An 11,748-nucleotide genomic window follows, 5' to 3' on the forward strand; every position below is an offset into this window, starting at 1 on the left:
TGAGCAGGGAGCCTGATGTGGGACTCGATCCCAGGACTCTGGGATCATGATCTGAGCCGAAGGCAGACGTTTAACCGACTGAGCCACCCAGGCGTCCCTCTCTTTTGAGATTTTGAGGTTAGCTCTTCAGCCTCCAAGACCACCCAGGTTCAAAATCTGGCCAATATCTTGAGGGGGGAGACCAGTTTTTGTTTCAGCCCCTCTCCCTCTAAACACTGCAAGACTGTGGGACTTGCCTTTCCAGCCCACCCAGTACTCAGCTGCCCACGGTGCTCCAGAACTCAGCAAATCTTCTGTGGGGAAAACTGGCTTGGCATTCCAGCCTCCTCTAGTGCCCAACCCACGACAGTCCCTGCAAGAACCACAGACTGTTCATTTCTCTTTTCCTCAGTAGAGTCTCCCTGCTCGGGGCAATGCTGGTCATTGGAGATGCCCCAGATCAATGAATGTCTGAGAAGAAAGTAACCACCCATCATCAGCTCACCTTGGAAGGTCTCTTTCCCCCTGGACATTTTGTTCATCTGGTCCTTATTCCTTCCACCACTCCTCATTCTCTTTAAAAATGATGACTTTCAGGGCACCTGGGTGGCTTAGTCGTTAAGCATCCGCCTTTGGCTCGGGTCATGATCCCACGGTCCCTGGGATCGAGCCCTGCATCGGGCTCCCTGCTCAGCGGGGAGTCTACTTCTCCCTCTCCTTTTGCCTGTCTCTTCCCCTGCCTGTGCTCACTTGCCCTCTCTCTCAAAAATAAATAAGATCTTTAAAATTTTTTTTTAAAAATTAAAAAGATGATTTCCGTCTCGTTTCCTCCTAGCTGTTGCAACGGGAGCAGTGGCCTGTGGAGACCTACCACATCCTACCCAGAAGCAAAAGTTCCTTGGTTCTGCTTTTTATCACTTCCAATGATAAAGACTTTTTAGTATTTTTTCTTAATCACACTCTAACTTGATTTCCTCTTGTTCACACAAGTTATAGTGTTTTTATCTCCTTCCTACTAAGGAAGTAGATGTGATCTACTTCCTTAGCTTTCTTGAGGGATGGCCATTTTACCTCAAAGTTCTTGTTGCTTTGTTCTTTGGTGCGAGAGATCTTTCCTGGTTTCGGTTTTTCAGTTTGTTCATACCTCTTTGTCTTCTTGCCCTTCTCTGGAGCTGCTGGGAAGGTTTCTGATGATTTTATAGATTTCGGGGGGCCTTTATAGACTTAGAGGAGGAGGTGAGCGCTCCGCGCTCTGCTGCCCTGTTGCTCAGTAGACTTGTCTTGATGGATGAACTCCCTGGGGAGCATGTTCTTTCTCTTCAGTCACCCCAGTCCCCTTTTAGGGAAACTCACTTTCCCTGACTCCCTGCCCCCCTCTCCTGAATCTCCTAATGACTGCCGCACACACCTAACGTTTGTCCGCTAAGGACTTCCCAACGCCGGTGGCCGGCCTTTGCCTCCATCTGGGCTTCTGGACTTCTGTGTCACACCTACATCCCCACAGGCCCCTCAAACGCAACGTCTCCCACCTCCCCACTCCTCCCGCAGCTCTGCTCCTCTGCCTGTGACCCTCTCCGGGTGCCAGAAGCCCGCACACCGTCTCCCTCTTCCCCGCGTCTCGCACCCAGGGGCTGCCGGCTCAGGTCCGTTCCGCCCCGCGAACACTGCCCGTCCTCCCCCTTCCCACGGCCACAGCACGGGCCCCCGACTCCTCCTCAGACCTGCCGTCCGGAGGAGCGCACATGCCAAGAGCACTCAGTGGGCACAAGTGGTTTTTATTACTTCCGCCCGGAAGAGGAAGGGCCGGCCAAGCAGAGCCGCATGGCCACCGGCCGCATGGACGCCAGTGGCCGGGGTCCAGGACGGGCAGGAGCCGTCCGGCCATGTGAGCCACACTGCGTGGACGTACAATCTTGCCTGCAGAGGCCACTGGCTTGAGAAGGAGGCCCGGCCTCACCGATGCCGCTTCCGGATGCTCTGCAGCTCCTGGGAGATGGCGCTGAAGCTGGGCCGCTGCCCGGGCTCGTAGGCCCAGCACTGCTCCATGAGCCTGAACACGGCGTCGGGGCACAGCTCGGGGCAGGGCAGGCGGCCCCCTGTGGGCACAGGCACCGCACACACGGGCTGTGAGGGCGGGCGGGGGGACCCGGCAGCCCCCGGGGCCATTCCTGGAGCACTGGGAGCTGCTTATTAAGAGGCACTGTTCTCGGGGCGCCACTCTTCGAGGGCCCCAGGGACACAGAGGCTCGAATCTCGGTCCCACCGTGTGCCAGCTGGGTGACCTCTGCAAGGCTGCTTGTTCCGGCTCTAAAAGGGACGTATTAAGCCCTCCCTCCCTTGTTGTGAAGAGTGGATGAGATATGCTGGCCTGGGGGCTCGCTCAGCGGCAGCTACGCTCGGAGGACTCTCGCTCTGCGCCCGTGGGCGGTCAGGGGCCTGGGGGAGCCCGGCCGGAGCCCTGGGAAGGCGGCGTGGCTCGGCCTTACCCTTTTCCACAAACTCCCGGGTCTGCTGATTGCTGAGGTTGGGGTAGGGGGAGGCCCCCAGGCTGAAGGTCTCCCAGAGCAAGATCCCGAAGCTCCACACGTCGCTCTCAGAAGAGTAGCGTCCTGCAGGGAGAAGAGGCGTGAGTGGGCTGGCCACGTCCGCTGGCCAGAGCGAGGGCCCTGGCCTGGGGACAGCCGGAGCGGGTAAGGCCCAGGTACCGTAGTTAAGAGCCTCCGGGGCCGTCCACTTCACGGGGACTTGTCTGAGGCCCCCTGAGGCTGCATAGATCCCATCGGCTTCCTCCCGGGACATCCCGAAGTCACTGATCTTCAGGACGTTCTTTTCCGTCACCAGGCAGTTCCGAGCAGCCAGGTCCCTGGGTAGGGCACGAGAGCGTCCACGCGGTAGCCGCACCTGCCCAGGCCGGCGCTCCAGGCACAGCCACGGACAAAGCTGCTCCCCACACCCCTGGGACTACTGGTCCACGGGGACAGGCAACCACGAGGTCTGCAGCATGTGCCTGCCCTGAGGGGAGCGGCGGGGTGCGCCAGGTGGTGGTGGTGGGGCTACAGTGGGCGCCCCTCACTCACCGGTGGATACAGCACTTGCTCTCCAGGTACTCCATGCCCGCAGCCGCGTCCCCCACCATCTGCAGCAGGGTCTTCATCCTCAGGCGGGCGCCCTCAGTCCGCAGGAAGGTCAGGAAGTCGCCGCCTGGGGGTGGGCAGGGGAAGCTGGGGTGAACCTTAGGCAGCAGCCTCCTCCCCACCCCCGCAGACCAGCTTCCTTGCTCACCTTGCACAAGCTCCATGACAATGTAGATGGGCTGCTTCTGGGTGCAGACGCCAATGAGACGCACGATGTTGGGGTGGTTGTACTGCTTCAGGATCCTGGAGAGCCCCGGGAACCCCAGGGAGACCGAGGGAGGATGGGAGAAGGCAGCAGAAGAGGAGAGCATGGCCTCTGAGACCAGCAGACCTGGACATGTGACCTCGGGTGGGTCACTGAGCCTCTACCCCTCGGCACTAAGTGGGGGGGGGGGTACCACCTGCACGGTGCAGGGGGCGGGGGCATGAGAATTAAGCCAAGCACTTTACCTCATGCCATGCACAGAGGGACCCTTTGTATGTGGAACTGTGGGATTGTTACTTTATCACCCACCTCGCTTCCTGTAGAAACTTGGCCTTGAGGTCAGGTGGGAGTGTCTCTCGACAAGACTTCACCGCCACCAGAGTGTTGTCGGCCCTCAGGCGTCCACTGAACACTTCGCCAAAGTTCCCCTGAAAGGGTCTCGGGCTCCTACCAGTCGTCCCTGGACCATGGTCCTCTTCCTCACTCCCGGGGACTTGTCCTCATCTTGTCGCCACCCACCCTTCACTGCCCCCGCGCTCGGACTGCTCAGCCATGCTCCACAGGAGTTTACCCCCTGGGTGGGGAGCCAAGGGGGTGCACATGGGATAGGCAGAGAAGGTTACCTCGGACTTGCCACATTCACCGGGAGAAGTGACACAGAAAACCCCAAAATCTCTTTCACTTGGGTTGAAAAACCATTCTGATTCTTAAGAAAGTGACTTTTTTCCTTAGCAGGTATTTTATAGCTCATGTGAACAAAGCGTACTACCCCACGCACATGAGAGCAACCTGAGGAGAAAGGGCCTGGGTCGCGTGAGGGGGCATCGGGGACGCCGGCGGAAGTGGGGGAGGGAAAATCAGGCAGCCAGGGGGCCGGCAGGGCACTCGACTCACCCGCCCAATCTGCTCACCCAACACCAGGTCCTCGTGGTTTAGCACCCACTTGTCCTGGCAGAGGGAGAGGGTGGGGGGGTCGGAAGTCAGTGAGGGGAATGGGTGCTGGGCCCTGCAGGGGACCAGACATCCCCCACCAATGCTCTTGTTTTTCGTTTCTTAGCACCTCGGTTTGCTGGTCTGAAAAATGAGGGTTGGACAGTATCAGGATCACACTTAGATGACTTTGGGGACCAGGCGGGGGCCCCTAACTGAGGGAGTATCAGCTCTGCGTGTATGTGCATATGTGTGTGTGTCCCACGGAACGGGCGTGGCCTTGAGAGTCCAAACCTAGAGGGAAGCTGGCCCCCTGAGGAGTGAGGAATCACGCTGCAGGTCGTACGGAGGCAGGAGGCAGGAACCGGGGGATCCCCTCCTGCTCTGACGCTGCGTGGCTTAGCGCGTGGGTGGGGCTGGGCGCAGGCTCACCTTGGGCACAGCCCTGTTCAGGACAATACCGCTCTTCTTGGTGAGGGGCTGCTGGGAGCGCAGCAGGTGGTCGATGAGCAAGGGGATGCTGGGAAAGCCGTCCCCTTCCAGTCGGTACAGGTTCTGCGGGGCAGGGGAACCCAGGGTCAACGGCCTCCTCTGCTGGGGGGGCCTGAGCCCTGGGAGAGGAGAGACGGGAGGCAGAGCCGGCAGGGCAGGCGCTCTCTGAGGCCGCGCCACGGCCTGGAGCCCTCCTCGGGGCAGGACCCACGCTGGAGACTGTGCCTCTGGCTCGTTGCACGGACTGGGTGCTCTCCGGGGCCCCTTGCAGCTCCGCCAAGCAAGCGTCGGATGTAGCAGCAACTTCCTCCCCTCCCGAGGCCGTTCCCCTGCTGGGGGGGGGGGCGGGGGGGCGAGGCAGGGAAGGCCCGAGGGCAGGCCCCACTCACGTCAGCCGACTGGATGATGAAGTGCCGGGGCTGGCCATCCCACAGCACAGACAGCACGTACTCCTGCTTGCCCTGGCTCTCCCGCACCAGGAAGTCCCCGGAATGTGTCAGCAGCTCAGCCACCTCTGCCCGTGGAATGGCCCCGTGGTACCACAGCTGCTCGTGCAGCGGCTTCTGCACCTCTGGCACGAGCTGCAGGGGTGGAGGGAGCTGGCGGGGGCAGGGGCGGGGGAAGCGAGGAAGGGTCATTCAGCCAGTTTGCCAGGGGAGGCCACCGGGACAGACGGGGTCAGCTGGGTGGGGTCTGTCTCACATAAGCCCCTCGTGCTCACGGACCACCTGCGTGGCGTTAGCGCCTCCGAGCAGGCACCAGACTGAGCCGGGCTCGCTCCAGGCAGAGCTGGGAGGGGGAGCCCAGGCTGGCTGATCTCAAACCGGGCTTCTGCCTTCTCCTCCAGGCCCCCGCCGCCCAACTCCTCCCTCCGTAGCCGGGGGTGGGGGGTGGGTGGGGGGGGTAGGGGGGGTGGGGAGGTGGGGGGGGTGGGAAACAACAAGGTTGCAGCACACGTTGGGGTGGAGGGGAAGGAGGGGCTGACTGGCAAAGACCTGGGGACATACGCAATCTGGAATCCCAGGGAAGACGGGGACTCCCCGATAAAAGCGGTCCCCTCTGGGCAGAGCCGCCTCTCTAGGGCAACGCAGTGATGAACCCCAAACACCCTGGTAGGAGGGGCTTAGCGGGTACGTGTCGGAGACCCCTGGCCTGGCCCCCCCCTTAGAGAAGGGCAGAGATGCGGGCCCAGGCTGGGCTCCACTCACCGAGAACTTGGGGCGGAAGATTCCCGAGATGTGGCTCTTAAGGATCTCCAGGGTGGGTGTCCTTCCCCCTTCTCGCTCCTGCTCCTGAGGCCAGGGACAGACGTCAGCGGGTGGCCAGGCTTGGGGAGGGGGAGGGCAAAAATGAGGAGCGCGCCCCGGGCGGGCAGGCGAGGCTGGTGGCGGTGGGCAGTGGCAGGCAGCTCACCGAGGACGACGTGGAGTGGCGGTCATCCTGCAGGAGCAGCACGGGTGGAGGCTCCCCAGGGCCCAGCTGCTCCAGCTTGGCCTGCAGCAGCTCCTGCTGGGCCTGCAGCTTGGCCTGGCTGCACAGAGCGACCTGCAGCCCCTGTAGTGCCTCTCGTAACACCTGCTTCTTGGCCAGCAGCTGCACCCTGCAGGTGGGGCCGGGCGGGGAGGGGGGGCGGGGAGAGGGGCTCAGCCCGTAGCTGGTGGCCAGCAGCAGGTCGGCCGGCAGGCGAGAGGGGGGGCGGGCCAGGAGGCTGCTGTGGGCGAACCGGCTCACCGCTCCCGGGGATGGGTGTTCTGCTCCTCGTTCCGGAGATCGCGCTGCAGCTGCGTGACCGCCTCCTGCCGGCTAAGCACCGTCTCGGTGGCCACAGCCAGTTCATCTGTCACCGAGGTCAGCCTGTGCCCGGAGGAAGGGCGGTGTCCGAGCCGTGCCCCCAGACGCACGGCCGCGCCCCCGGCCGCCCCGGCCCAGTGCCCAGCCAGCACGCACGTGTGCTGCACGCTCTCCACGGTCAGCTCGTTCAGCTGCAGCTCCCCTGGCTCCAGCGGTTCGCCCTCCTCAAGCAGTGACTCGTCGAAGGTGACACAGGGCGGGATGTCGGGTGCGGACCTTCAGGGGGACGGTGCCCCGTCAGCGAACAGGCCAGGAGCCCTGGTGCCCGGCAGGATCAAGGAGGGGCTTACCCATACTGTCGCAGGAAGCCTTGGTACTCGGTCTCGGGCTGGATGCGGGCGACAGCGGCAGTCATCTCCAGGTGAATAGCCACCACCTCGTCCTGCACCAGGCTGCTAATCTCCAGGTACTCCTGCAGGATCTCCTTCCTGCCCCCGGACAGGAGCCCTGGTCAGTGGGGCCTCGGGCTGGGCCGGGCTGAGCAGCACGGGGCCCCTGATGCTGCGTTTGGAGGAGTCCGTCCCGGGGGGTTGACCCTTCCTCTCCCCCTCATCATTTACCAGCCAAATGACCACAGGCAAGTTACTCAATGTCTCCCTTATCTCTGCTTCCTGGTGCGTATGATGGGGACGCTGGGCATGGTGACAAGGACCCGGTGAGAGCTGGTGTGCAGAGCGTGTGGTGTACGCGGACGGCTCGGTGAATGGGGAGCACAGGTGCACCTGTCCCGGGCAGCCAGCCCCACGGCGGGGGCTCTGGGCTCCCATGTGCTGCTGGCCCTACACCTACGTGTCCAGTCCCAGGCCCTCCCTGAGCTGCAGCCTCACGCGGCCACGCACAGACACCAGCGTCCCGCCGGACGTCCCTTGGACACCCGAACTCCGTGAGTTGCAACGTCAACGCCTGTCTCCTGAACCCGTCTCTCTCCTTCCTGTCCACGTAAGTTAGCAGGAGCTCCATCGTCCCTGGCTCCATCTCACACCTCACTTCCGGTCCGTAGAGAAGCGGCCCCGGCTCCACCGTGGGAGCACACCCAGGAATTACCACTGGCCCAGCGGTCCGCGCTCCCGCAACCGCCCCGGCCCCCTGGAGTGTCTTCTCAACACAGCAGCGCCCAAGTCCTCACAACGGCCTGCCGGCCCCTCCGTCACCAGCAGCGCCCCAAGCCCCGGACCCGAGCGGCCTCGCTCCCACTCTGCCCTCCCCGCCCTCTGCCTGGGCTGCACTCGCCGTCCCGCTGCTCCTGGATTTCAGGCACCCTCCGCTCTCCCACCCCGGGGCCTGCGCACCTGCTCTTCCCTCTTTCTGGAACGGTCTTTCTCCAAACACCGCCCCCCCCCATTTGCTCTGGTACCTCTGAGGCCTTCCCAGAGCACTCTACTGAAAGCTGTCCCTCCTCCCTGCCCGCCCTGCCGCCCCTGCCTCCCCATTGCCTTTCCTTGTCTGATTTTTCTCCGTAGCGCTTACTGCCTCACATGCTACCCATTGTAGCTGCTCTCTCTTCTCTCTCCGATACCACGAATAACCCTAGAGGACAGGCGCTTTCGTCTCCGTTGTCCCCGCTGTACCCCAGAGCCTACACTGGTACTCCATACAAGAAGAAAACCTTGCAACGGGAATTCTGGAATAGCACGGCCCGGACAGGAGCTGACGGGCTCCACGCCTTGGCCCAGGGCCCGCTCCCCCGTGACTACGCGGCCTTTCCCGCTCGCCCGCTCAGGGACTAGGTTTCCCGGCCCGGCCTCCGGGCCTGGCGGCAGGGCCGCGGGGCGCTGAGGGGGGCGGGCTGCGGCCGCGGGCTTACAGGACGCACGCCATGTCCTGGTGCAGGTCCTGCAGCGACTGCAGCAGGCCAGGCAGCATGAGCTGGTGGTGGTGCTGATGATGCAGCTGCGCGGCCCGCACGCCCAGCACGTAGCGGTTGTGGTGAGCGAAGAGCTTCCACAGGCTGCGCACGTACTTGTCCTTGGCCTTGTCACGGTCCTTGTCTGCCGGGGGAGGAGAGGGCCGGTGGGTGACGGCTCAGAGGCCCCGGGCGGGCCCCACTCCCCGGGCACCAGGTCAGGACTGGCTCGGGACTCCTTCTCTTCCAGGAAGGGAAGCCGCGCACCTTTGCTCGCCTCCTGGTACTTGCGCCTGGCCTGGGCGCTGTCCCGCGCCAGGGCCCGGTACTGGCTCTTCAGCTTCTCGATGTCCTGGCTGTGCGTCTGGGGAGAGAGGAGGGGCCGGTGTCGGGTAGCGGGTCCCCGGGGCACAGGAGAGTTCCGCCTGAGGCGAAGCCCTGCTCGTGTCCCACGGTCTTGGCAGGCCACGCATCTAAGTCTGTCCTCCGGGAAGGCCCCGGAGGCCTCTGGGGCCCAACCTCTGCTGCTGAAGTTAGGTCAGAGGAGCTGGCTTGAGGGACAGGCCCCTGGGCGAGGCAGAGAGGGGGGCCGGGCGGGCCACACCTGGCCCTCCTTGACCTAGAGTGGAATCTGGTGGCAGGGAGGCCCCAGCTGCGGGCCCATATGGCCTGGGCTTGATTTAACGCTCTGTTGATGACATCTTGAAACTCTTTCATAATTTTTTGACAACAGGCCCCGCATTGTCACTTTGCAGCAAGTCCTGCAAATTACGTTCTGGGTGGCAGGAACAATGGATGGTCAAGAGCGAAGTTCTTATCCCAGTTCCCCTGTGTATGCACTGGGATCCTTGGGGTAAGTTCCGTCCCTGTCCTCTAAACCTTAGTTTCCCCGTCTGTATAACAACTTAATGGAAAGACGAGATGAACCTTTCTCTTGAAAGGCCGGATGGTAAACACTTTAGGCTCAGACGGTCTCTGCTGAAATCACTCAGCTTTGCCGCTCTAGCTCTGTAACAGCCCCAGGTAATAGGAAACGAAGAAACAGGCATGGCTGGGTTCCAGTAGAAATACCCCATAAAAGCAGGCCGACCCCGGAATTAGATGCGCTTCTGGGGAGAGCGCCGGCGGGTGGACAGTGGCCACCAGGGGCCGCTGTGGGCCCGTGGGAAGGTTGGGGTTGGCGCAGGTGGAGGGGTGTGGTGCGCGGTGCGCGGGGATGCAGACCGGCACACTGCACCGGGCAGGCTCAAGCCGAACAGCTCCGACCGCCGGGCCTCCAGACGGAGCAGCAGGGCGGGGTTCAAACGCAGGCGGGCCGACTTCACACCTCTGTGTCAGGCGGCCACACCGTTGCCGTTCGAGGAGCCGACTCCTCCCCCAGGCCCCAGAGCCCGCCGGCGCCAGGCGGGAGGGGGGTCACCGATCCTGCGCACCCTGCAGCCGCCGGCTGGATCGCTCACCTTTACTCCCCGTGCTTTACTGGGGCGCACGGTCAGGGCGCAGAGCACGCACGGAGAGGCCTTGCCACAGGGGCCCAAGTGCAGGAAGGCAGGACGGAAGCTAGGGCAGGCCTGCGGTCAGGGACTTGCACTTCCCCCAGTGAATCCAGGGGCTCTTGTGCAAAAGCAGCCCCTTAGAGTCAGCCTTTGGGCAGCAGGGGCCAGGGGGAGCCCAGGGCCCCCGACGCACCTTGGTGAGCTCCTGCTGCAGCTGCTGCCACTGCTCGCTGTAGGTCTTGCGCAGCTGCTGCCGCTCCCGGATCAGCAGGCCCAGCTTGCTCAGGGGCCCTGAGTTCAGGTCCTCCGCGTGCTGCCTCAGCAACCGGCTCAGGCCCTCCGTCTGGCTGGTGAGCTCTGCCCAGGACTGTGTGACACAGGACGGGCGAGACAGGGAGTGGGGGCACAATGGCTCCCCAGCCCGGGCCTGCCGACTCCCCAACCCTGCCCAGTGGGCTCCGGGAAAGGAAGGGGGCGGGCGGACAGAACCGTCACCCAGAGGAATTCCTCAGTCCAAGGCAGGAAGGGGATGAGGAGGCCTAGGGTGCCGCAGAACCCCCACCTGGCTGATGGGGCTATTGGGGCTCATGCCCCGGCCTCCACTGTCCTGTAGGGACATGTGATGCAGCAGCCCTGCATACTCCCGGTCGCTCTTGACCCGCTGGGCCATCCACTTCCTCATGCCCTCCAGCAGCCGCAGCTCAGCCTCCTGCATCTGCTGCACCGCCCCGTGGCCCTGGGGGCTGCACAGCTCCGAAGAGAAGCCCATGGTGCCGTCCTGGGGACAGAGACAGGGCAGCCCAGCACTGGGTAAGGCAGCAGCCGGAGATGGAGGGGCCAGCCGGGGAGGCTGGGGGCTGTGGGGCAAAGAGGAGCTGCAGACAGACAGGAGGTGGGGTCCTGTCCTGCTGAAATGCAGCCCTAGGTCCAAAACGGGCAACTTGGCCTGGGACGGGCCCGCATTGCTTCCCGTGTCTCGGGCCAAGGCCTGGCGCCAGGGGACCCCTCCCTCCCCAGGCCCTCCCACCGGGCACCCTTCCCTTGCCAGGGGCTCGGCGTGCCCGGGACCCTCCGCCGGGCTTCAGGCAGCCACAGCCTGAGCCGGGCCCCTGCCCTGCCACGCGCACCCCACCGTGGGGGGCGGGGGGGGGAGTGTCCCCCCTCTCGGCACCCCTGGCCGCCGCTGCTCCCCGCCCCCACCCGCCCCACCCCCGCGCGCGCGCCCGCCCGCGCCGCCTGGGCCTCGGGGCAGGAGTTACCCGCGTGGGCAGCTGCTCCGGGGCTGCCGAGGACGCCTCGGGGACGACTGCGGCCCGGGCGACCCTGGCCAGTTCCTGATTCGGCTTCCTCCTGCCGCGGTTTCAGTTGGCCGGCCGGGGCGGGCCCGGCGAGGGGAAGGGGCGGGCGGGAGGGCCGGCGCCCCCGACGCCTGCCGGCCCCCCTGCCCAGCGCGCCGCGCGGCCGCGGAAACGGAAGGGAGGAGGGGGCCGGGGAAGAATGGCCGCGCGGAGAGCCGCCTGCCGGCGCCCCCAGGGCCTGGGCAGCGCCCGGGAGCGCGGGGAAGCGGCCGCCGCGCGGTGGGGGCCTGGCGCCCGGCCCGGGCGGCCCAGAAGGGGAAGGGGGAAGCCTGCTCCAGGCCTCCCCACCCCATCGGATTCCCCTAGGAGAGCTCAGGCGCCAGCCAACATTTGAATAAAATTTCCAAGTAAATATCCCCGAAGAGAGGCCTCCTTCTCAGGCGCAGGTCCTGGGGAACCGGCCACCACTCCCCTACCCGAGGCAGGGGCTTCCTGTCCCAAGGGAAGCCAGGGGAGGAGG

The 11,748-nt window shown here is 64.2% G+C and overlaps 1 protein-coding gene across 2 annotated transcripts; it reads right to left on the reverse strand.

Annotated features, from left to right (window-relative positions):
• Nucleotides 1-1,734: 1,734 nt before the first annotated feature.
• Nucleotides 1,735-11,435, reverse strand: FES (FES proto-oncogene, tyrosine kinase). Of its 2 annotated transcripts, none has more exons than XM_081831707.1 (19): nt 11,190-11,435; nt 10,493-10,708; nt 10,124-10,297; nt 8,702-8,798; nt 8,405-8,579; nt 6,882-7,019; nt 6,688-6,807; nt 6,472-6,594; nt 6,154-6,340; nt 5,949-6,032; nt 5,130-5,339; nt 4,681-4,803; nt 4,213-4,266; nt 3,628-3,746; nt 3,262-3,356; nt 3,057-3,180; nt 2,685-2,842; nt 2,466-2,588; nt 1,735-2,075 (listed from the first exon to the last, which is right to left on the reverse strand). In XM_081831707.1, exons 2-19 carry the CDS (start codon nt 10,697-10,699, stop codon nt 1,933-1,935), a joined length of 2,454 nt encoding a protein of 817 aa, XP_081687833.1. In that variant the 5' UTR covers nt 10,700-10,708; nt 11,190-11,435; the 3' UTR covers nt 1,735-1,932. The 2 variants fall into 2 exon arrangements, with proteins under 2 accessions (XP_081687833.1, XP_081687832.1); XM_081831706.1 differs by having other exon boundaries at nt 8,396-8,579; nt 11,190-11,433.
• Nucleotides 11,436-11,748: the final 313 nt, after the last annotated feature.

The sequence above is a fragment of the Leptonychotes weddellii genome, chromosome 9, assembly GCF_054177405.1.
Source record: "Leptonychotes weddellii isolate Sample4059 chromosome 9, ASM5417740v2, whole genome shotgun sequence".
In the NCBI taxonomy this organism is placed as follows: Eukaryota; Metazoa; Chordata; class Mammalia; order Carnivora; family Phocidae; genus Leptonychotes; species Leptonychotes weddellii.

Coding starts and splice junctions, on each gene's coding strand:
- FES (XM_081831706.1), bottom strand. CDS start 10,699: ATGGGCTTCTCTTCGGAGCTGTGCAGCCCCCAGGGCCACGGGGCGGTG. Junction 8,799..10,123: donor TGCAGCAGGAGCTCACCAAG/GTGCGTCGGGGG, acceptor CTCTCTCCCCAG/ACGCACAGCCAGGACATCGA. Junction 3,357..3,627: donor AAGTTTCTACAGGAAGCGAG/GTGGGTGATAAA, acceptor GGGGCTCTCCAG/GATCCTGAAGCAGTACAACC.